At 44.1% G+C, this 26416-nt stretch overlaps 1 protein-coding gene across 2 annotated transcripts in view; it reads left to right on the top strand.

Moving 5' to 3' along the window:
- The first annotated feature begins 9737 nt into the window (after positions 1 to 9737).
- Positions 9738 to 26416, top strand: part of LOC128425723 (cadherin-18) — a 50645-nt gene continuing 33966 nt past the window's right edge. Inside the window, exons 1-2 of one of the 2 annotated variants that reach the window (XM_053412479.1) lie at positions 9738 to 9968; positions 23002 to 23296. In XM_053412479.1, coding sequence (XP_053268454.1) covers positions 9738 to 9968; positions 23002 to 23296 — 526 coding nt within the window. The remainder of the gene's footprint in view (positions 9969 to 23001; positions 23297 to 26416) is intronic. The other variant, XM_053412480.1, reaches the window with a different exon arrangement.

Below are 26416 nucleotides of genomic sequence, written 5' to 3'. Positions count from 1 at the left end.
CACCTGCTCTGTGTGTGTTTCAGCATGTGGGGAAAGTGTGAAGCCTGCCAAACTGCCTCGGCCCCGAATTTAGACTTCGCAGACATGAAGAGAACCAAGTGCTGCGGGGGGGGGGACATGAATACATTTTCATTCTCAATCCACCTGGTCGCCTCAGTTCTCTTGTTCCGCTCGGCGCCGGGCGACCTCAATCCCCCCCGAGCACGAGAGGCTCGCCCAAGTGGAGCGGAAAGGATTAGTCACTTCATTGGTTTGTGGAGATTTATCAACAATTGCTACAACTCATGAATCATTGAAGTCGTCTTTGAAGACTATGCGCTTATTAAATTACAGGATTTTGTGATTTTATTGTTTTTGGACGACTGCATGGGTAACCATTTGTAAACAAGTGGCCCAACCTGAGTCCCCATATTATTAAATGTCCTCATTTATACTGTCACCAGCCCTGAAATGAAGGGAAACAACACTTATAGGCTGTTTTGTACATGTCTCCATTTATTATCCAAAAGTTAAGCCTTTCTAGAACAAGGACAAGATGGTGAATATGATTGAGAGTCTTCTTCAGTAGCTGGATGTTAGGTTGACATCCACCAGCGGATGATAGGGACTTCTCATCTCTTGTGTACCTTTGCTTCATCAGGTGATTCGGCCTTTTAATCACCTTAGATTTAGACCCCCTCTGCTAAGGCTGATCCGACTTGTGTGTGTCCTTAAACACTCGGGGCCCAGTTGGGGTCTTTCCTCCTGATCCAGAGCCGTTGACTGCAGCGTTCTGCTCGGCTGGTCTGTGGATTCACAGATCTTTGAGCAACCCGATGATGGATGGATTGTGCAATAGAAATATCTAATGTAATAAAATATCCTGGATAGGAATGTTGTCACGTTGCATCAGTGACGGAGGAGTTCAGGCTGCGTTCAGCCACTAGGGGAAAAATAGACGTACATTTGGGAAGACATCATGTGATTTATCTTGAAATACAATCTTTGTTTACGACATTTGGTTGTCAGAGTAATTAATGTGGATAATCAAAAACTGAAGTAACTTTTGATTAATTACTTTTTTGGTAATAAAATGTGCCAAAAGGTCTAAAATTGTCCTAAAAGTGTTTTTCAGGAAAACTTAGCAATTAGCTTTCTCGTTCAAACGTGTACAGTTCATGATATTATATTTTACAATGAATTCATTAACTCAATATATAAATCAAAAGATAAATCAATAAATGATGAGGAAGCTCGAGCTTGAGAGCTTCATTCCAGCGTTGGCCGTTGGTCTCGTGCTCATCACTCTGACGGACCCGTGTCTGGATGTTGTGAGTCAGCGTTGCGGTCGGATCGTGGAGATGATGGTGAGGATGATGATGATGATGATGATGCAAGTTGAAAAAGCGCGTCTCCTCTCTCCCTGCAGTGGCCGGCAGATGGGTGCTGTCTGCTCCATCCCGCCTGATGAGAGCTCAGGAATTCAGCCATTAAACACACAACAGATGGGACAGTTTCCTTCTCCCGCCCAGCTCTCATTAAGCAGCCAAACAACATATAGCAGGGATGTCGAGTGCAGGCGTGTTTCTCTAATTTGAAGGATGAACTCCTCCCTGACAAAAATAATTAAGGTTGTTTGACTTGGCGTGTAAACACGAGGAGATGAACCCATCGGAGGCTCTCGTCTTGGAAACCTTTGGCTCTGCAAGCTGTGTGAGGGGCTGAGTTTTGGGTTTGTGGTAATCAAAGCCGAGCGTGAAGACAGATGGCGATTGGACGGTAGCGCGCTGGAAGGACAAGTTGCTGTTGACACTGGGAGACATGGTGGGAGGGGGTGACTGACACACCATCCTGCCCACACGACTCAGTGGGAGTCATTACTGCAATGGGCCTAATTACCTTCCGGCCTAATCTGTGTTTAAAAGCCTGCTGCTTATTGCTTTTAATTACCCACAAGTGTATTGAGAAAGACGGAAATGCAAGGTTGGAGAATCTGCCTGTTGTGTTTCAGGATTCTGTTTGTGCCCGAGGGAGATCTCACAATCTTGACACATTTTTAATTGTAGATCTTGAAGAGTTAGACACTTTGGTGTAGCTCTGTATTTCCTTGAGTGTTTATATATATATATATATTCAAAATATTATATTTGTTTTATTCGATAGATGCTTTTCTAAAACATATCAGCATCAGCGTCTATGTTTGCTGATATATTCCAACATGAAAACCTATAATTTAAAAGAATGTTTACTTCTTATTTCAAGTTCTACATATTTAGATATACTTGTTTCCTTTTTATTTATAGTTATTTATGATTTCTCCTCAAGCCTCAATGACATGTATTTTTCATAATAGTTTGATGGCAACATCTTAGAAATTAGGGCTGAGCACTGTGGGCAAAACTCATATAAATGATCAAATATAAACATCAATAACAATCTCAATCAATAACTATCGTGATAAATGTCACATTATTTAGTTTAAATCATATTTTTCTTGAGTGAAGGTTGGTTTTAAATTCATCTTTATGAGCAGAGAATGATAAACGCTACTTATATGATATATACTAGAATTCTGTTGTATTGCTAATTATTGGAATTGTATTGTTGTATGAATCTCTGTTAGATATCAAATATATATGAAGCAATATATTGACATTGGACCAGGCTGTAGTTTACACAGAGGCCTTCAGCTTTTCTCATTCTCAGGAGCACGAGTGCGTTTGACAGCCTGACTTTTCCATTTTCATTTAAAATGTCACACAGACATTTGTATTGTCTGTGGCCTTAAAGCTAAATTATTTTCACTTTCAAGGCAAGAAGCCGAGTCCCAGCGCCTCAGATGTCTGTGTGACAAGAAGACAAGTCGAGGGGGGTGGGGTCCTGATTATAAGACGATCTCAAAGTTGTTCATCTGTCGAAGGTTCTGGGTTATGTAACGTGATGAAAGTCGTGATTTTGCCGGTGTTGGAAAACAGAGATGAAGTTAACTCGGGGTGAGAGAGAAAAAATATTCATCACTTGCTGCTGGGAAGGTGCTTAAATTGAGGTATAATGTGTTTTTCGTTAAATGAAGTGGAGTTGTAGTGTAGTGCCGGAGCAGGTAGGAAATGAGATTGGTGCCATTAGTTCTGGGTGGTGGTGGTGGTGGTGGGGGGGGCTTGAAGGTGAAGCGAACGTGTGACGAGTTGCTGGTTCATATTTCAGACGAGCAGCTGCAGCAAACCGCAGATCGGCTCCCCTCACTTTTCCAGAGAAGGTCATTAATATTTTCCTCATTAATGATTTATCAGGTGAGCAGGAATCCACTGTTAATCACAGTGTTCATTTTAATGTCCCGACCGGCCCGATCCGGGGATATAACCAATCGAGTGAGTCCATGTAGCAGTTATATTTACTGAGAACTTAGAAACCTCCCTAGTAACAAGGTGTTTAAATGTTTGCATTAGCTGATTCACTCACACAGAGCCGGGGTATTTGCTCTAAAGTGAGTTAATCCCTCAGACTCTGGGTTCGTGGACACGTTCAGGTGCGATGAGGCTGCTGCAGTGATGCTGGCTCCTGCAAGACGTGACTGAGGGAATAGAGGAACGGCCGTGACGCCGGGGTTTCAAACCTGAGACGTTTCAGATCTGACGCTGAGTGATAGTAACTATACCCAGGATGTTGTGTATCCCCCCCCCCCTTTTGGTTTTTTGGATTACACAAAAACTACTGCATGGATTACTACGAGACCAGGTGGAAAGATGAGTTGCTAATCTGGATCAGGATTAAGGAATCACTTGAGGATGTACTGCAAAACAATTGACATGTTCAGGGGACTGACTTCTATAAGTGTGCAAAAATTTGATGCAGCTGTTATGATGTATAACAGATATATTTAAAAGTATAACATGCTTGTCATCCTTCCATCTTTTCCACTGAAGATCTCTGCTCATCCCAAACAGATCTGCTGTTGTTTCCCTGGATGCATTTAGTTTCCGGTCCAACAATATTCCCAAGGTGAAACAAAGGGTTTTAACACCAGCTGAAAAAGTGTGATCCCGACAGACAGCCTCCATCAGTGAGAGCTATTTTAATGTGGCTGTGTGGACAAAACCTTCATCACACCATCTGTGGGGGGATATGAACCTGACGAGATCAGAATCATATGAACAACAAAGGGTGATCATATCCCACTGTGTATCTCACAAACCTCACACAGAGATGACAGCTGAAAAAAGGACAGTATTTGTGGAACCACTTAAAACCGTCCAGTCCATCAGTCGGGATTCACTGTGCGTTTCCTCCTAAGATGAGAAGAGCCACATTCTGCCGGGCTAAAGCCCCGAGTCGCTGGCACCGCTCTGCAACCTGTTTGTCTCCTCCACGATTTCACGGGAACCTCCAGGGTGTGCCACGCGTTCAGGGGATTGTCTGGCTCCAGAAGCTGATCAGACTAATCTGCTTCCTTTCACAAACAATGAGTCGGGTCAGATCTCCCACGAAAGACTCCGGGCGAGAGGAGCTCAATACAGAACGGGTACAGATCAATCACAGCTCTGACAAACTGATGTGAGTGTCAGTGAATCAGGAGGAAAGAATGCATGAGGCATTTAGTTCTGTGACCATCAACGTACTAAAAAACCAAATTAAACCAAGAATAATGATCAAAACCAACCACATGATGGTTCTTTGTGCAGATATGACTTATTCAGACTGATAATAAAAACTAACTCTGTAGGTTTATGTCGATATTCACTGGAACCACTTCTTGTGCAGAGCTGAAATTGCTCTGAGTGAGTGATTCAGAATAAAATCCTCTTCTGTGATATGTGTGATATTTTTACAGCAATTTGTCCGTCTACCAATCCCAGAAATCTCTGTGTGTATGTGGCTCGGATCTCAAAAAAACAAAAGTAGTGCAGTGTTGAATTGGGTGCGATTTGGACGGGTGAACATCTGTCTGTGCAGCAGCTCCTATGCATCTTCAGGGTCCAGCAGCAGGTCTTTACTGGTTACGGCTCAATGGGAAACATGCTTCCAGCACCAGCACAGGTCAAGGTTCATTGCAGACAGGCAGGTTTAGAACGGGCAGGGCACTAGTATTCTGTTTGTAGCTAATCCTGCAAATTAAACACCAGGGAAAGCATTTAAAACTATGCAAAGTAGTGATATAATGGCAAATCTCTGATGGACAACAAATGTACACATGTGGATTTACTGTGTTTAATCATATTGGACCAAATCCTGTTTTCCCTGTTGCAGTCTGTGAACTCTAAAATGTGTAAAATCATCTCGCCTACAATAAGAAATGCATTTCCTCATGGTTGTAGAGAAGAGACCAGAACATGCAGGATTTGTCTTGAAGCTTGTTTTTCCTTTTAGCTGCACGCAGAGCTCGGTCTGATTCAGCAGGAAACACAGATCCGTGCTCAGGCCTCAGGAACGTTTCACCGAGCGGCTGCAGACAAACACGGCGCATTTTTACCGTGTCACTAATTTTCTCCTCTGCTGTTTGTATTTTCCTGTATTTACTTTAATCCTCTTGTTTACTCACCGTTGCACCCCCCCGCCCTGTGAACGGGTGGAAATGTATTTGTATTTGCTCTTTTTGGACGAGGTGCACAGTCAACAGAGTCTCAGTGTCATGGTCCTCTCTCCTCCTGGCTGCTCCTCCTGGTGCCTGATGACAGACAGAGGGTTCAGTGATCTGTGCTTTGACCCGCCCCCGGTCCGGTGCTATCTGGTGTTTGACATCGGCACAGAGCTGATGCTGTGAAATCGAATGCAGTGGGTGAGCGTGCAGCAGGAGACCCAAACATGAGCTATTAGCAGCGAGTGACGGGAGCCCGTTCCAACCGGGGTCTCTCCCTCTCTCTCGCCGACTTTCGTTTTACTTTATCTTTCTGGATTTTTAAGTGTTTCACCTCCTGCGGTGTCATCAGTGTCTGCGGCTACGTGTGAGAACTGCTGACTATCCTACAGCTGAAGTCTTATTCCACTTGGGACTGTTTACATCACAGGGTTGATTCCCTGAGAACCATTTTTCTGCAGAAACAATTGTATAAAACAATGAAACACAGCAAATAGATTCTAAAATTGTAGATTCTGATTGTTTTAGTCAGCTTATCATTAACACATTTAGTAGAATCCACATTACTTATATATATTTATTACCAAAGCACTTCACTCTACAAGTCACATCAACCCATTCTCATACATCCATGCAGCTCTTCTTCTATCACACATTATCCACACAGAGCAGGCTCAGTCGTCAGGGGCAGTATCTTGCTCAAGGACACTTCATGCAGGAGCCGGGGATCAAACCACCCACCTTCTGGTCACTGGCAGGATTTCTCAGTGATTGTAACTCGTATTTACTGCAGAAAAGTGGGAAAGATGTAACGTCTGAACCATGTCGTCCATTTATATGTGTTTATTAGTTTTTGTTGAAAATTAACTATAATTTCTCATATGTATAAACAGTATAAGTAAAAGCAGCATTAACGAAACCATCCGGATTGCATGTGAACGTAGCCATCTTGTGTGCATCCTGCCAACAATCCTAGTGGCATAACCCATCCTGTTAAACGCTGCACATATACAAACATGCCGTGGGCAGCAGGCTGCTCAAAACAATATCATCAACATAAAAGGGGCAAATTATTTCCATTGACGGAGCCAGATGCTGTTGATTTCATGGCTCCCTGAAATGTATTTTGCTCAGAATCAGCATGATAATCAGACAATTAGGCGACTGATTGAAGAGAGCCCCAGGAGGCAAAAGTGAAACCACTGGAAAAACAGAGATTCTCATTCTGACACACGCAGCCTGACTCACTCAGGTTCCTACGATTTCTCTCGCCAGTGCTTTGACTTTGTAGGGAAATTGGTTCCAAAGGTAGAATCAAGATTTTATTGAGTCATAAAAAATGATTTTTGGAGAAAAGGCGTAAAAAGAACTGCACTGGCTCGTCTCTGCAGGGCATCAGCTCGTTCCCTCAGCCACTGAGGGGTGTGGGCGGAGCTCTACCTATGCAGATGAGGATCTTTCTCCAGATTACACATGTTCAGTGTCGGCCTCACTACTTATCCTCCGCTGCTTTAATCCAAGTGGATGTGGAACAGACTTGCGCAGCCGGAGCCAGCAGCAGGTATTGTCCATTACGACAGCTGCACTTAGTCAACAACACATATAGTGGAGCTGGATACTTTGCATGTAGAGATATATAAAACATGAGGAATTAGTCAGGGGGGTTCTAAGCACATCTTAATCCATATATATGTACAAATATTTATATTCATACAAAATAAATAAAGAATCAGTGATTATCCCTCAGAGTGTGCGACAGTGGTAAGTTGCATTAGCGTCTGGTTTTAAGGTTTGGCTCTGATGTTGTCACATGAATTGTGAGCAGCAGCCTGTGAAATCTGTCGGCTCTTATATCCTATTAAGTATCAAATACATGTGTTTGTCCTTTGGATAATCCCCACGAAGCTGCCACTCCGCAGCACTTTGAACGGCCGACCCTCTCTCCTGCTGCGAGTCACTACTCCAGCGTGGAGTTACTCCCTCTTCTTATTATGAGTATTTAGGAAAAAGGGGCCGAAATGTCTATTTTTTATTATTTACCCAAAACGCATGAAGCTATCCACTGAAACAGAAGTTTCCCTCGCCATAAGACTGTGTCATGTTTTTACCCCCTGATCCAAGTCGGCATTTCGCCAGGAAACCATCTAACCTCTTATTAGAACATTGCTGTGGCCACAGAGATCATGTGGAGATCAGAATCCAGGTCACGGGTTCCCCAGCTCATCTGGAGCAATGGGACGCACCTGACACCTGCATCAACTGGTGGGAGTCAGCGAAAAGAGATTGTTGTTTACGCCACTTACTCTGTGACTCCCACTGTCTTTTGGTTTGGTAACATTTCCTTTAACCATTTCATCGAGGATCCTTTGAGCCTGATTTAGAAATCGTGCGTTCTACATCTGGTACTGCTTCAGCAGTTGAGGGAAGGAATTAACTATTTAGATTTTGAATGTTAGTATCAGTCACGTCTCTGTAGCTTTGAAGATAAATAGTCAAAATCAAATATTTGTTGCTGTTGAAAAGCTTTATGTTTTTTATTAACCTCTTAACAACGGAGCGTGCTGCTGCTTCAAGCAGACAACACAACCGGGGGCAGTGGGAAACTCTGCAGCTACTTCAGGGAACCGTGATGTCCCCAGAACCAGAGGAGTCTCGCTCCACTGAGGGGTCTGATGGTTTCATCTGTGACTTTCAGGGGGGAGCCCTCGTAATAACAATGGGTCGACGTGTTTATCACACAGTCAACACGGCTGAAAGCTCTTTGAGGGGAGAATAATTTGTCACCCAGCAGGTGCCCGGTTGTTTTAAAGTGTGATCACCAGAGCCTGGTTGTGTTGCAGTGTTCTGTGTACCTTTTAGTACAGATGCAGTTTCCACCTGGACGTGGTCTGATGTTAAGGAAGACGTCTAATCTTCCTGCACGGCGACTTTAATGAGACTCCGAGTCGGTGTTAAATCACATTGAAAGGCGTCTCAGAGCAGCAAGGTCAAATTATGTGATTTGCTTTCATCAGAAAAAGGAAAATAAGTGAACAGCGAGCAGCGATGTGACGCCTCAGCAGCACTTAAATAACATCTAACTCTCCATAATGCCTCAGTGGAGCTGCAGGGCTTCAACGCACGTTTAATGCAAAGACGGCGCCGGACGAGCTCCACTCGAGTGCTCGCTAACACGGGAACCCGACACAGCTCGCAGTTTGTTTTTACTACTTCAATGCCACCTTCGATATACAATTTAGATTTAGAAAAACAGTTTCCCTCTGTCTTTTCCATCCCAGTGCGTTCTAAGAATCACCCCCCCCCGCTCCACGTCTGAGTGGCTTGATGTCTGCGCTTATCACAGTAAATGTATTTCTTCCTGCCACACTTATTATTCACGGTGCCTTGGCGCACACTAAGCCTCGCAGTCGGCCCAGCTCGTGTTAAAACATCCAAATGCTCCTTCCCCCAGATGTGTTTTAATGAAGCCAGCTCATCCTTTGAGTTCCAGGGCCCAACGCTGCTCTGCTGTGATACGTGACTCTGACCTCACGTGTCTGCATCACTCACCGAACAGAGCGGTGACCTCATAGGCACGGACGGCCCTTTTAATAGCAGTAACTCCTCCAAGTCCAATCTAGTTTGTGTCATCTGCATAATGGAGGGGGGGGGGGAAAAAATGGCTGGAATACTGGAGCAGGGATTTTTTCAGACAGTTTGAAGTGCACGTCCTCATCTGAAAGGATTCATGAGTTACAATTTAATTGGAGGGAATTAGCGGATATTTAGCTTCTTATATCCGTCACATTAATCTCTAACTGTGTGTTTCTCTCTCCCCTTGTCTCTCTCTCTCTCCCAGGGAATCCAGAATGGCTCCAGGGATTAACCTCTGCTCTCGGTAGAACTACCCAGAAGTTCACGTCCGGGTTTTTTTTTTTCTTGCGGAGCATCTCACAGCCGGGGAAATTCCATAATGTAAAAGCATCTGGCTCTTTTCTTTGCATTTTTTGATAAACCCTCGGCTTTTGGGCCATGAACCTTAGAGGAGCTACCAGAACCACGGTTTCCCTCGTTTGGATTTAGATCTTTACCCTGGACTACATCACGGGCTTGCAGCGGTGGCCAGTGGTGGTGGCTGTGGCGGTGGTGGCGGGAGGACCTCTCCACCTCGGGATACAGGGATAACTTTACAAGAGCGCTCGCCGCCATGAGGATATCCGCCACCTCGTGCATCTGTCCCTTCCTGGTGTGCCTCTGCTTCATCCAGAGGTGCTATGGAGCGAGCCCCCGCGTCCCCTCCAGGGTGCCGTCCAGAAACCAGACCAGACTGGCCAACGGGGAGACGGAGGTGCACCACAGACCCAAGCGTGGCTGGATCTGGAACCAGTTCTTTGTTTTAGAAGAACACATGGGACCAAAAGCACAGTATGTGGGAAAGGTAGGAATTTACTGACTTCAACTGCCAAAAAACTTGCTTTTGAACAGCTTACTTGGCAGTTTTGTCTCCCCTCTTGTTTATTGAGAAGTGGGTTACAGCAGGAACAAGCTGTTCCATTGAGGTAGACTGCCACGTTGGCATTGCACACGCTTCTTCCTCCTCTGAAGTGGAAATTCTGTCCTCATTTGTCGAGGTGTTTGTGTTTCCTTTTCTGTCGTTACAAAGTCCGACCGAGTTCCTCTCATGATAATGTCCAAGAAAATGTTTAATTCTCTGTAGCTAAGGAGCCTCTCAGCACGTCGGCCTCTCCGGGAAGCCGAGTGGATGAAGATTGAAAGTGAGAGTGGCCCGTACATCAAGCTGTCTTTGAACTGAAGCATTAGATTTGGTTTCTCTTTGGGAAATGGACCCAGATTTGATCTCTTTGTACTGAAAGAGATTGAGCAGTGGTCCATACATAGTGTGTCATAGTGGGAATTCTTCTCTGAATGTCATGTCCGTGTCCTTCCGGAGTGACAGGCGACCGGGAGCAGTGGGTGTTCTCCGTGCTTCTGCAGAGGTGACGGTGACGGTGCAGCGTGACTTTTCTGTTAGCTCCACAAGAAGCCACAGGGAGCTGGTTAAGTCCTCTGCTTGCAGATTGCCCGCCCTTATCTCCTGAAATGTGAAAATGTATTTCTCCGCTGCAGTGATCATTATTCTAGGCACTCAGGCACAGGCTAATCCCCTCAACTGCACTCAGAGAGAAAGAGAACGAGCAAAGGCAGGACGCCCCTCTGACTGCACGTATGTCTGTATTTCAACAACAGAGCCGTTTGAAGGGGAAATGAAAGAAGCAGGGACGACATGCTCGGGGGGGGGGGAAAGGAAAAACACACAACGAGAGCAAATATCACCTGATAGGTCGGTTTCTGAATAAACCTGGAGATTGTCCTCGTGAGCCTGACAAAGCGGCAACGAAAAGGCTATTTACTGGTGAGGCATGTTTTTACTAATATTATTTGACGCATGAATGAGCCGTAAAATCCCACAGCGGCAACAAAAACAATCCCTCAGCGTGTATGAGACAATGTGTCCCGAGTATTAGACAACACAAAGATTCCTTCTTTTTTTTACCTGATGCACTAACGGTAACAGACGCGCTTATTCCAACATTAAATTCATCCACTGCTTTGAAGTTCAGGTTGTTTGGTTTGCCGGCTGCTCGGCTGATCTGCTCCTCTCCTACCTTAAGGGTGTTGTTGTTCTCTGTGTGTGTGTGTGTGTCTGTGTGTGTGTCTGTGTGTGTGTGGTGGGGATGCTGCTGCCGCTGCTGCTGATGAAAGCAGAGTAAACACAAACAGCTAATCCAGGATGATAATAAAGCACTGAGAAGAAACATAAACATTATTAAGGAATCAATTTGACAAGCATGTTTAAAGAGATGAGGTCTCCAGATGGTTCACAGGAAAAAAACCATTTAATTATGTGGGTTGGGACTGGTGTGCTGTGTCCTAATGTGGCCAGGAGACAGAATGACCCTTAATTAGACGAAGACAGGAGAGGAGGAGGAGGAGGAGGAGGAGGAGGATCATTAATGCATTCTGCTCATACTGCTCTGTATTGTTTTTGTACGTCCTCCCTCTGCTTGATTAAAAACTCTGGACATTAGCGAGCTGCAAATGGACATCACCACTACAGGGATAATTGCTTTCATCAGAAAAATTAAAAAAAACAGACTTGTCATGATAAGATATGAAGTTTTGAAATAGAATTCTAATTGTGGCTTTGCAAGGTCAAACACGACACTTCCATACCACAGTATATAAGACATGTGAAGGCTCCGTGCACTTTTCACCGATCCTCTCGCATAAAGGAACTTCTGGGGATAAGTGAAGCGGCCAGTCTGTCAAGAACATGTTTAATCCCCCCGAGGTGGCACCATAATCCCCAGTGACACCTTACTGGGGGGGGCGGATGCATTGGGGAAATGACAGCTTCGTGCATGAGTGAGACGCAAATGCTCGGCAGGGGACAGGGCTCGTCCAGATACCAGACAGGAGACAACCCGCTCTCCCAATGGGAGGTGTGGATGTCTCCACGTCAGTCAGCTCAGCCTGGTGCTCTGACGGGATTCCAGGCAGGTTACAGACAGGATTGTAATTTTCAGAAGACGCATGCAAATCCGCCAAACTCTCCCTGAGTGTAGAGCTACAGTGAAGTGTCTGCAGCTGTTTGTTGAACGGAACCAGATCCTCGGTCAGAAACCCACGAATCGAACCATCTCCTGGTTTCTGCTAAGATATCGTGGGATCTGATAGAACGGGTGCGTCACACCAGGAGGAACAATCCTCTCGTCTCATCCTGTGTTCATTTACAGAGCAAAGTGTCAACCTCTAAGAAAAGGAATCCGGATGTTTTATTCTCGCATCTAAAAATGGATTGTGCTGTGACAGAATCAGGCAACTGTCTGGTTGTATTTACAGTAATAACTCAACAGTGGGAGAGGAGGATGAAACAAAAAAGCAGAGCTGAAGTGCAAACTGGATTCTTCTCAGTTCTAAACCACTCTGGTGTCACATGAAATACAAGGTTTTTAGAAAGTGGAGCATCCGAAAAACGGTGGGAATACAAACCAATGGGGAAAAATGAGATGTGCACATATGTGAGGAAGAGTGTCATTGTTTACATGTGGGCCTACAAGCGAAGCTCTCGTTTAATTACTCTTTTGATTAATGTGGTAATTAAGGAAAATACTTAGCAAAGCCTGTGGCACTTTCCCCGAGCTCAAAGCCTTGTCTTCAGATTGCAAGAGGATGCTGTGCTGCAAAATAGTCTATAAAATCCTCAGCACTCATGCAATCACACAGGGGCAGAAACATTAAATGCATACAGTGTAAATACAGCACAGAAGAATAAAATACTTTATTACTCGTAGTATTCCAGCATAAAATCCACAAATCATTGGCCCCTCTGTTGCTTACATAAGAAAGGCCGATCCATCCAATCAGCTGCACCTCTGAAAGAGTCAAGGTCAGTATCGACCTTCTGGAAACATCGAGTGACCACAAGCAACAGATCACGTAGAGAAGACACCGGATCTGAGGCGTGCGCTCCGTGCAACGTGCTGAGGAAGCGTTAACACAGGCAGGTGGTATTTTTAGAGCGATGCAGTTTCAAGGCCGACAGAGAAGCAGGAACACTTAACACAGTGAATTAATGATTCACCTCCACGCTTTATGCTAATTCACCCTGTCAGTCCGAAAAACGGAGGAAATTCTGTTCAGAATTATGTTGGAACAGAAAAACAAAAGTGAATCCTCTCATTTAAGAGGCTGCAAACAGATTTATTTACTCCATGTTTTCTGGTTTTAGTCGCGTTCGAGTTTTAAAGATTTCTTGAGGCTGCTGTTCAGAACTGGACAATTATCATACAGGGGAGTTTAGCACTTGAGAACATCTGCAGCTACATCTGGAAACAAAGTTCTCTGCTCATGAGGAGTTTAAAACCTTCACCAGGAGCAAAAATCTAATCTAAAGTAGAAATAAATAATAATTTGATATGTATCATCAAGGCAGTTATTCATATTGAGTATATAATATATAATATATAATATATAACAAACCCAAAACCATTATGTCAAAGAAAAGTCATTGAGTCTTGATATGCCACAATTTAACCGTTAATTGTAATAAGACAGAGTATAACTATGTAGTATAAGTAACTATGAGTTGTATTAAAGGCCTGTACTGATATGTGAGGTTCATACTGGTTGACAGATAAATGGCTTATTGGCTAATCGATAATGGTTTTGCCACTATCGGGACCAAACAGTGAAATTGGTGATTTTTAAACCAAAACATCTGCTGAAAGACATTTTACTACCTCGTAGAGAAGAAGCTGCAGACTTGAATCTTTAAACAAAGACTAACTATCAGAATGAATCCCTGAGGAATGTTCGGTCAGAGGATAGAAACGTTTCTGTGCTGCTGCGTCCTTGATGCAGTCACACTTCTCCGAAACAAAGGAGGAGAAACCACAAAGCTGAGCCAGGTGAATAATAGTTTAACATCCTTCACTCCCACAACCGCAGGATAAAAACACACACACACACACACACACACACACATGCGTTGTTTGTTCAGGAACGTGCGTCATTTCCAAAGTGCGTTCCTCTGTCTTCGGACTGGAATGTTCAAACAAATTAGCGCCGTTCAGACACTTGAGACTAAACCTCCCCCCCCCGCTCGCTGGCAGGAACGTCATGTTTTCCCAAAGCCCATCAGCCGACGCTCTCATGCCCGTCTCACACTAATGTTACATTTCAGCAGCAGTTAGAGGCAGAGCCATTAAAACCAGTGTCGAGAGTCGCATCCGCAAACCCTAATAATCTCATTAGTGTACATCAAGAAGTCAACCATCCTGCTGGGAAGACTACAATTCATTCCACGTCCCCCCCCCCCCCCCCCCCTTCCTCTTCTGCAGATGTCAAAGTAGAGGACAACTATTAGGGCGGATCTCTGTGATGTGCATCAGTGGCACGTCTCCGGCTCTCCCCCTCATCACTGTCTGTTGATGTATGGTCATTAGGCTGGCGTTCCATCATCAGGGTTTACTGTGACTGTAACAAATCAATGGAGGAGAAGAGGGTGCTCAGAGGAGTTGATTGGTGATATGTGGTGATAATCAGACAATCAGGCATGCCCACATAAAAAGTGATTAAGTCCTCTCGAGTGAAGTGTAAGAGCTGAGATTTAATCAAAAAAAAAAACACGAACCCACCCCCCCTTCACTAATTGCAAATATGAAGCCAAGGCACTGATCATCAGCTCGGGCACGTCTTCTGCTCATCGCTCCTTCTCCCCCCCGCTCCCCTCGCCCTGCACACTGTTGATGGAGTAAACCCTCCTCTCCCCGACTCCCTCCGCCAGCTGAGCGTCTGCGAGGCCTCGGTCCAACATCACAGTGATGCAGCTCTGATGAATCTTTCAGGAGGAAAACAACTGAAAGTAAAATGTCACCGCAGCTCGTCCGCCTGCTGCCTGGTCTGACTGCGGAAGCTGTGAGAGCAGAACCCAGAACACGCAGATAAACAAAGAGAGGCTATTTGTAGCGTGTGCACGGGGCTGCAGGAGATCAGTGCACGTCAGCCCTAAGAAGAAACGTGCACCAACTAGACAAACGTGTAGTAAACACACACACACAGATCGTAATGAGTGGACATAACCGCGGCGTCCTCTCCGAGCAGACGGGGTTGGCAAGGCACATACATTATGTGGATCTGAGCGGTGAACACAGCCGAGCGATTCCAAAGGGCATTCAGCAGTAATGCAGTCCAACCAGGCACATACATTATCAGGATCTGCACGACGCAAAGGACAAAACCATTTAAGGAGCGAAAAACAAGTGGAGGTGCAAAATAGATGAAGGTCAAGTTGTGTAGCAGCTAATAATGCATCAGGATGGCACTCAGCAGAGTGTGTGTCTGCAGCTGGGGGGGGCCTGTGTGTAATCAGGAAGGTTGTGTTACACGTCATGTAGTCCTGAAGTAGTATTTTCCCTGCTCTGTTGAAGTTCTCCAGCAGTTTCAGGAGTTCTCTTGCCTCTGACCTGCAAAGGGACACGAGTCTATTTGAGCTGCAGCCTCTTCTGAGCTGTTTGGATGATGATCAGGCTCCGTGTGGTCAGACCGCTCCGTCTGTGTGCAGCAGGAAAACAAATGGATTTGGCAGGGACTGAGCAACTGGCACGAGTGTTATGACTAAATCAGGAGTTAAAGCTGCTGCATATTGTTTTTTCTGGCCGCTGAAAAGAGTTGAATGTTTCGGCTGCTGACTGGTGAACAGGTTCTGTGGTGATTATGTAAATTAGTCATCACGTGCTGATATTTGATCCAGTTTAATTCAGTTAATTTATTTAAATGAGGCTTAAACATTAACAAAATGAAGCAGTACTTCATTAAAAATTCTTAAATTCCAATATAGATAATTCATTTGTGATAATTTATGTATTAATATTAACTAGTTAACCAACTTAGCCATATTTATAAGTTGGTAATAATAATAACATCCCATTTTAAATCTGTATTTACTAACTTAGACATTCAAAGTTACTGAAAACATAAATATCTAATGACTCTAGTGGGCAGCTCATTTCCAATGGGTGGCAGCTTGCTGAGATCATTTCACATATTAAATATTAAATATATGTGCATGATGCAGTAGAAACTGGTAATGGCTTATATGAAAACAATCAAAAGAAAATTGTACGTACTAGTTTATTTTGATAGTAGCATGTATTTATATTATTTTTAAACCTTGTTATGTTGTACTCTGATCATTTTGTAGTAAAGGTACATTTACTTATTCATATCAGTGTGAATTCCACTCTCAATATATATAATTTTCCATCAACTCTGACTCCCTGGATGTGAAACTAGCTATAATCACATGTTTCAGCTCTGGTCAGATTCCACTGGTCTGACCCTGCAGCTGTATTATATTTACCCAGCACCGGCTCCCAGGTAGAATCCACCAGTTAAATGTTGCAGCGCCGGGTCGGTGGATTTCTCTCGGGTTAAAAGGATTCTTCTCCTCCTCAAATCTCCTCTCTCTCCTCCTAATTGACTTAGACACCTGACAAGGGGTACAACACAGCCCAAGATAAACTTGGGCTGTAAGCACCAATTAGCTTGTGAACACAGTTTAAGGCCACTTTTCACACAATGAGCACACGGAGCAAGAAAAACACCGAAGCCACGCAGGTTGCTGACAAAACAAAGTCAGGATCCAGCTGCTCCTCTGGGCGATGTGATGGAATTATAAGTGAGGTTCACCTTCAGATTGTGGTGTGTGTTTTTTTTTTCCCGCCGGCGACTCTAAAGCCCCCAGACTCTGCTGATCTCTTTAAAGTCCTTCGAAATGCATTGCCAGCTGCCAGCCGCCAGCCACATGCCAGTCATCTCTTCCACTAGTCTTTAATAAAGTCGCCCGTGAGACCGGGAGATAAAAGACAATCCCTTGTTGTGATATCTTGTGGAGGGAAAGGATTCCTCTAAGTCTGTGGGGGGGGGGGGGGGGGGGAGACGACAAAACAACTCGGTGGCCGAGGTCCTAATTCACCTTCATCAGATATTTCCATTCTTCGTCGATTGTATATTGGCCGGACACTGGTCCTGATCCTAAAGCTCATATCTGCAGATTAACAAATTTACCGCACACTACCTACTACAGGCGGGAGAGTCATTATATTTTCTGTATGATCAAAATTAATGAAGTATAAATAAAATATCCCGGAGCTGAAAAACGCAGCAGCAGCAGAGAAATTGAGCCTCGTGTTTAAAATCATGTGACAGAAATTCACCCGGAGCCTTTTTCTGTTCATATCGGCTTTGAATAAAGTAGTTAAGTATAACCCCCCCCCCCCCCACACACACACACACACAAAAAACACAGCCACGACTGAGGTCCCCCCCCCCCCTCTCATCTCTCTGCTGTCCTCTGGCATCCAACAGTCACAGATGGTCAGTGAACATCAGAGCGCTCTGCTCACAGCCGGGGGAGTATATCAAGTATCTATCAATATTAGATCTATAAACTTGTATCAATACCTCAGCTTCTTGTCTTTACCCTTATATTTACTATTCGTTATTTTACTGGATAATTGGAGACTCCATTGTCTGTAGGCTTGAGTGATGGAGTTGACCGTTGGATGTATGGATCTTCTATAAATATATGGTGGAAAGTATTTGTGCTAAATCCCAACATGACATCCACAGATATTGTTTTTGACCAGATAATCAATCGATGATAAAATACGGTGAAGCTGCCATAAGGTTATGTTGCCTTCTACGAAGATTATAGATTCTACATCAGTTTATTGTCAGAGAATCTCAAGGCAGTGACCAAGTTGTCTGATTGACACAACCTCCGACCGAACAATGAAGTTCAATTTGTGACTCATGGCTCTGAGTGCCGGTAATAACTGACTGCGAGCTGAGCACATGTGCAAAGTGCTGCTGAGGAGCCGGGGTCCTATAGAAAATACTGGCAGCGCACATTATCTGGATCAAATTGATACGTTTTAATATATAATATGCAGTGGGTGGAAATAGATAATTAACGATAGAAGGTCTATATCAGAGCGTTATCGACTTTTACAAGCAACTGCTGACGTGAAAAACTTCCTCACACAGAAATCTCGCGAACCAAGACTCGTGACCAAGAAGTGTTGATTTGCATAAAGCTGGAAGTGATTTCAACGTGTTTAAATATTCATCAGTCCACAGTTACAGAGACGAGCTCGGAATAAAAGGAGAAAAAAAAAGGATTTTGGTCTGTGGCTTCTCTCCCTGGAAGTGGGCGTCCTGTTAAGATGACTCCAAAGGCCTCACGCAGAAACGCTCAGTGAGGTTAGAAACAGCCGAGCAGCAACTTCAGGCTCAAGATAATAATAATAACTGGAGCTGGTTGATGCCATCATGTCTCACGTCACGTATGTGTCAACTTAACCCTCGACAATGAAACCGTGGATTGATGAAACTAGAGTTGAATAGTTTGTGTAGAGTAAATGAAAAAATCATCCAGATCAGGCGGTGGGATGGAAGGAGCCTCGTGATGTGGGGCTAGTCTGCTTCCTCTGGACCTGGGCTGCTGTTCATCATCACGGGGAGAAATCAATTCTCAGATTTATGCTGTAGTAAACATTGAAATAAATGTAATACAGAATGATTTCTAACAAAAGGAACCCGCCTTTCGGGGGTGACCCTATCAAACCCTGAGCCTGAACCCAATAAAGAAACTAGAGAGTGACCTCAGAGAGCCGTTCACAGTAAATACCATCAGAGAGGGTCTGAGCTGGAGCTGCTCCACAGGAGGAATGTTCCAATTCCTCTGGAACACTGTGCAGATCGGATCTGCAGCGAGCTCCAGCTCTCCTGTGAGGTTATCGCTGCCAGAGGAGATTCAGACTGTTATTAAATCCAAAGGTTCTGCAGCACTGCAGAGGTTCAGGTCCGTTCAATAAGGAAGATTATAATTGTGTTGTTAATGTCACCAGCACGTTGTGATTGTCTGCTTATGAAGATCAGATCATAAACCAGCTCATTCCGGAGGGTTTACATTCGGCACATACATGTTCCTTGAAATCAATTCATCAATAAACAATAAACATCATGCAAGACAGCTAATAGATAAATACATGGAATAATTACTAACAGAAACAATATGTAACCATTGTTGTGATTCATTCTGTCCTTCCAAATGATTTATATGTTTTGGTGTAGAGATAAAACCCTGATTGAATAGTCCCACTGGCTGAAAATGGATATTACCCATGATCCTCTGCTTCCTTAACCAGAGGAGCTGCAGCTGTAACAAATCAACCAAACTCTGTTTAGAATCCTTCATGTTTTAAAAAGTTTCCTTCTGAATATTAGAGATGAACTCAGCTTTACTCTTCAACCTCGTACCCACTCACGAAGGTTACTCAGACCAGGCGTTCAGGGTGAGCAGCTGGAATCAGAGAGGAGACATTCTCCATATTCACAGACAAATATCAGACTGTTTCTGAAGCTGCTATTCCAAGAAAAGAAAGTTGCATAGTTTTGATTTGACAAGATTTTAAACCGGCGAGAGCTACATGATGAAGGCTGGACATAGTTTGTCTATCGTGACAACACAACGGACCACAACATAGTGTTATTGAATTATTATTATTATTACAATAACCCAGCAGCTCCACCTGGGAACACTGGTGACCCAGCTGCATCCTTATCGCTCAGTAGCTCCTCCCTCATTCCAACCTCCTGTATCTTCATACTGTTCCGCTCTCTGCTGCTCGTTCAGCCCGGGATGTTTGTGTAATGGCGCGCAACCTGTTGACACTTTTATCACCCATAGATTTGGGCAGGCAGCAGTCGCCATATGCATCATTGCTTCGCACTTTGCCGATCTTGATTTATCGGCTCTCGCGGAGGAAGACATCGGCTGAATTAGAACTCTGACCGGAGGCAGAATCCCATTTACGGGTCGCGGCTCTCAGAGCGCTGCCGGACTGAAGTGGAGTCATCCTCCTCGTGGCTGTGGAAGCTAACTGCCCTCACGTACTGACTTCTACTCTCTGTACTGAAATGATTCAGTTTCATAGGCATTTTCAGACCATCAAACTATTTGAACCGATATTTCCCTGGTGCAGAAACCAGTCCGAGCCGTGTCAACACAGTAATTTGGCCGGAGGTCACAGATATCTGCAAACACGGCCTGATTCCTTCCTCTTGGTGGCCGTGTTTCCTTTTGCTTCAATGCAGCAGCTGATTAACTACCTGATTCAACAGGATCTTTGACTCCTGGTGTAATTACAGGCTTGATATTTTCCACGCAGAGGACGGTCTGCTCTCATCAAGCCTTGCAATCAACAGAGGCTTTCTAATCAATCATTTATCTGCGAGTCCAGGCTTTGATTAGACGCGGCCCGAGGACCTTGGGTGTTCAACCTGTTAGGTAACGTGTGTCTCTGTGTATGGCTTTGCATTTCATTTCAAATTAAAAAAATTGTATAAATATAAACGTCCTTGGTTTTACTCAATATTAAATGAATGGAGAATCCACCCTGGCTGTTGGGAGCGGAGCCGGTGGGTCGGTGAGGCAACACCAGCTACTTCAATGAGTCCTTCCACTGCACATGGCTCCTAATGGACTTTATAGGTATACACGTTTTCTCTTCATGTCGTGTCTCAGCTGCGTGATGGAGGTCGGGTGAAGAATTGGCCGAGGCTGACATCACGTTTAATTATGTAACAAACGGACAGAAAGGAAGAAACACAACGTGTAACGCTCCTCGGTCGATAAAAGGCTCAGCGGTTAATGGTCTAAATAAAGCCGGGCAACATGGTGATTAATTGATTCTAAATTTGGGTTAGTGTAAAAGTAGACTGTGTCCCAGTTCAGTGACTGGCCGCTCAGATGGATTCATGAACGAGTCGCCGTGGGGGGTGTGCCAGTTGTGTTTTGTACAGGAAAACAGCATCTAAATCATTATGTGTAATTTAGATGGAGAAAGATATTATCGCTCAATATCCACATATCATGAATCACCAGATTAATTCAGTTACTATTTCTGTTGACTTATTAGGCTTTGTTGAAACGGCACATCTACGGCTGAGGATTTAGAAAGTGGGTTGGATGTAAAACATTGACTCACATAAAGGAGGACGGCTGCAATTTATTACACGACAAAAACATATTTTTTAATTTAATGTGAATATTTTTGAAAGATTTGGCTCAACCTGTAGCTGCTGTTTATATTTTTACATGATCATTTTGTTTTGATCTACCCAGTTTGAAATCACCTACAGTCAGTTAACAGATCATTTGGCTTCTGTAAAGTTTTCTTGTTTTTTTCACACCTTCCTTGTTTGATGCAGACTTTTCTGAACACATAACATGTGAGAGCTTGTTTAAATGAACTGGTTAATTAATTTTCTTTGTTCTAACAGAAATACCATGTTTCTCTAAACACTTTATTCCAGAAAGTGGACAAATACAATCGCCTAATTGACAACACGCAAACATCACACACCAATATTACCCAGATAAGATGTAAACAATGTCATGAAAACTTGTGGAAATGCCCTCAGATGAACATTTTACTGTATATAAACAAATTGGCATTCAACAGAAAAAATAAGAGTTTTCATTTTACTTCATTTAACCTTGTTCTCCTCCCCCGATACATCTGGGTGCTTTGCTAACAAAAGTCTTCCATGATCATCCGCACATATTTATATCATAAAGGGAGAAAGAACATATCAGCTACATGCAAGCGATAAATTATTCATCTGCTGCACGTGCATTGCATAAAATCCTGCTGGAGACACAACGCTATTCAAAGGTTATGTTCACAGCTCATTGATGTACACCTACAAATATGAAGCACAAAAAGCCACCGGTATGTAAAGTGTTGCGTGTGCACAGTGAAAATGGATCTGTTGTGTTCAGCGCTGAAAAAAAAACCACAGTATTTCTCCACATGTTTTATTCATGGGTGAAAATGAAATTGTTCAAACGCTGGTGGTGCCCTGGTTTCCCGATTCCGTTGGTATTGTTAAATACTTTTGAAAGTTTAAAAACTGCATCCCCAGCTGAGCGATTGCCATGAAAGTCCTAATCCTCTCGGTATCAATTATGGCTGAACAAGTGGCTGGGTTTGTCCTTTATTCCTCCCTCGCCTGGTGAGAACCAAGGCAGCGCTCTGCCATCTTTAACCGTCTTGTAAGGATTTACCCCCGAAACTTTAATCTCCAAAGATGCATTTCTTCTGCGATGCGCGGGTACAGTCGAGCCTCAGAGCAGAATATTCAATATAGGGATGTCGGATTTGGATGTTGGGAGTTTTTTGAAGCTGAAGAATAGTTTGAGCATCACAGTACTGCTGCAAAGGAGAGTTCTATAGAAACTATAGCATATTTTAAATCCACTTTGTAGATCATATCAGGGTATAGGAGATAAACTTGATGCTAACAGTGCTGACAATGCCGGGTCGGGCTTTGGCGAGTGTGCACATCTGATACCACATCTTTAAAGAACATTACTTTTAAAACTGCAATTTTATTTTCTCAGAAATGAACTTGTAAAGTATAACGTTATCGAAATGTCTGTAATGTTTTCGTCTGGAATCAGGTTGCAACTGAAACATAAATGTTGATGTGAAGCTAAATATTGATCCAAAAGATGTTAAATATGAAATGAGGTTAAAAAAAAAATACAGGCTCAAACAAGATAATGTTTGATGCTTTTATTGTAGCTATTTAAAATAAACCTATCATTACCTTTTATGATAACGAGTCCACCACTTGTATGAACATAAATAGAGTCTAAGTCCTTTCACCTGCAGCTGTTTCCCACCAGTTCACTACAACCAATTTAAATGTAAAAGCCACGAATCATCTTCTGAAACCGTGAATCAAAAACAACCCTCAGAAGTTATGTTTGCTCTGTACTCACCCCCCCCCCCCTCTCTCTCTCCCTCTCTCTCTCTGTGGTGTTTCCCTCCCAGCTTCACTCGAACTCGGATAAAGGTGACGGGTCCGTCCGGTACATCCTGAGCGGCGAGGGAGCCGGGACGATATTTGTCATTGACGAGGTGACAGGAGATATTCACGCCACTAAGAGCCTGGACCGGGAGAGGAAATCGCATTACGTCCTACATGCACAGGCCCTGGACCGCTACACAGAGGAGGCCCTGGAACCAAAGTCCGAATTCATCATCAAAGTGCAAGACATCAATGACAATGCACCCAAATTTCCAGATGGACCCTTCGAGGCGTCGGTGCCTGAGATGTCTGAAGTGGGTGAGTACTGGTGCAGTGTGAACGGACCCTCAGATGATCGCTTTCCTCATTCTGCCTTTAATTGAACTGGTTGAGTGTTGTTCTCTTATCGATTCTTAGATATTCTCCAATGTTTATAACAAAGTCATTGTAGCCAGACCTGCGACTCTACATCCTGGGCACGCTTACGTGTGAACTCATGAGATAGAGCAGCAGCCGGATGTTTCTAAAGAAGGTATTAGTGGTGCACACAGGGATCAAACATGTTATTAACCTGAGCAGCACTGGTTTGTCCCTCCTGTGATGGTGCTCTGCAGAATGGCTGATCTCCAGTAAGCCCGCCGGGTCCTGTATTTCATCTTTGTTTTGCGGGGCTGTGGCGGTTTCCCCGGGTGGGCAGGTCTTTATAAAGCACTCAATAGTTCCTCCACAGCAATCCCCTCTGCCACGGGGAGGACGGTGGAGTCCTCCACATCGCGGTGGAGAGAAAAGCCTCCTTCCACCTCCTCGGAGAGACAGCCGCTGCCCGGCCTCATGCAAGCAGCCATGTATCTTTCATTTTCTTTTCTTCTGCTGTTCTGTTTTTAGCTCGGGTGAACAGAAGCCACCCGTCTCCACCCGTCTCAGAGCAGTAGCTCAAAACTAAAAAACTCAAATATTTCACAGATCCTCCTGAAAACACACAGGTTGTTGTCCAAAGCGGTGGCCAAACTGCTGTCACTGGGATTTCTTACCTCCACTGCTCTAGAAGATAGTGAATCTGTGGCGCTCAACAGCTTGGTGAAAACATTCAATTTATATCCCTGTGTGTGTGTGTGTGTGTGTGTGTGTGTGTGTGAAATAATCCCGTCAGCTGCTGAAAAGGAAGTAGAAGTAGTTATTAAAGAATAAACGAAAGGCAGAGAGAAGATGTAAATGTGCGAAGCCCGATTAGATATGCAAACCCCAATAGACCTGTAGGCGCCCCCTTTATAAACAGTCGATATCTCCCTGGCTGCGCTCATGAATATTCATCGGCGCACAGGCCTGACACACATACAGCTCTAGCAGAGGGTGTGTTGGTTTCTAAGTTGGATGTGTCAAGTGTGTGTCTTAATTTGTTCTGGGAGTGCAGCGTGTGAATATGATATTTTCAGTGGTGTTGTTGCCACTGTAATACAGAAACATGTCTTCCTGTTATTAAATGGCTCATAACACTATTACCCCCCCCATGGAGCTGAAGATCACGAGAGGTGCGTCTGGTTATTTTAAAAAGTGAAGTAATCGGTGGATTGACAGGCGGATAGTTTCAAAAGTTTCCGTGTCGGCTGCAAACTTTCTCGTGGGTTGCACCAAAAAGAATCAATCAGCGCTGATGACCCGTGGGAGGAAATCAAGGACTGTGAAGGGGGAAATAATTAGCCCTTCCCCCCTGCCCCCCCGCCCCCCCTCTTCTGCTGGTGCCCATTAGAGGAACTCCTTCTCGGTTCGGTGTCTGCGGCGTCAAATCGGCTGTAACAATCAGCTGTCCTCACACTCCACAGCACTAATCCCCCAGCATTCATCAATACTGGTGCTCCCAAGTGCAGGAAGGGGGCTGACTGGGAGTGTGGCAGCTAATTGGCTGTGATGTCCCCCCCCCCCTCCCCTGTTTGAATTGATCAGCTGGACACGTGCCTGGTGATCAGACATTTTGGAAAAAAAACTTCTGTCAGTGCAGCACCGTTGTATGCGTCCCAGTTGATGAACTGGAGTGACTGGCCGTGCTGGAGATAGTGCCTCTGCTTTTCCTGTCAACTATTCCACCTCTGGGAGAATCTCTGTTTGATGGGGGCGGCTTGTTTAGATAATAAATTATGAATAATGGATATTACACGTGGATAAGAGTCGAACCCCCTGCAAATGAATTCAAATGGAGATCCAGGGTTTATTTATTTATCTCCCCCGGTTCTCCTCTAAGGAAGACGCTGCCATCCATCACACAACACAGATCAATTGGGTTTCATTCCCCCCCACACGCCCATATTTTCTAAAATGATCTTATTACACACTTTGTTTTGCTTTCAAAATGAAAGTCTGTTTTTCATTTCTGAAGAACCACTTGTCCACGTATCGACGTCTTTTCTCCCGTTAACACGACGTCTTATTCCAGCTCATTGAGTCCGAGGCACAGATCTCAGACATGATGCTGCTTCGTTAGCGAGGAAGAACTTTATCTTCTTTTCAACACTGAATGAAAGCGGAGATGAAACGTCCTGTGGCTCCGACTGAGGGACGAACACAAGAACACTATCTGTCACCAGCCTTGATCCCAGTAAAGAGTCCATTCTGCTCCGTGGTCATGGCGCTGAGTTCACCGAGGTCAGAGAGGATAGATGGATTGAAACCTGAAGGAGCTGGTGAGAGTCGATGATTCACAGGATGTGACACGGTTTATAATAAAGAGGAGGATCTGTCAAAGTAGAACCATGTTAAATTTCATGTTTTTTGCAAGAAAGTTTGTAATTTCCCATTATTTGATGTTTGTGGGATTATTTTCCAAAAGTCGTCGGTTTCAACCTCGAGGTGAATGAATCCTAAAGACTTTGAACCTTTCAAACTAAACACAAAGAGTTTATCTCTGTTCCTGCAGGGTCCATATATATAATCATAGTTAATGTACATGTTGGGTGTTAGAGGAAAACAAATATTTGTTTAATATTCAATAATGACAGCATCAACCGAGATTCCAAGCTACTTCTTACGAGACAGAATAGTGTTGATAGATTGTCGTCCCTTTGTGAGAACCTTTGACTAATCATGGTCACAGAAGTCTGTGGTACAACCCTCACCCTTTATACACCTGAGAACAAACTCCCAGCCGAGTCTTATTGAGTTTATGAAACAGATTTTGCTTGGAGACTCATGAGAGCTCAGCCTTCAACGTCTTGAACCATCAGACCTGTTGAAGATGCACCATCACCTCAATTGTTACACAAATAAAGAGCTTGAATACTCAAGTTGAAGGGCATAGCATCTCTTAGAAGAATGTGTCTGTTCCCTGAGATTCAAATTAATATGAAATGTTACTGATAAAAAAAAAAAGAAGGTGACACACAATGTCATAGTTAAGATGTGACGACAGACCAATTAACTGAATCTCTGACTAACGAGCTCACCCGG

Source organism: Pleuronectes platessa, chromosome 20, assembly GCF_947347685.1.
Source record: "Pleuronectes platessa chromosome 20, fPlePla1.1, whole genome shotgun sequence".
NCBI classification, from domain to species: domain Eukaryota; kingdom Metazoa; phylum Chordata; class Actinopteri; order Pleuronectiformes; family Pleuronectidae; genus Pleuronectes; species Pleuronectes platessa.
Note: the sequence above shows the minus strand (reverse complement) of the source record. Positions and strands in the feature narration are given on the sequence as shown.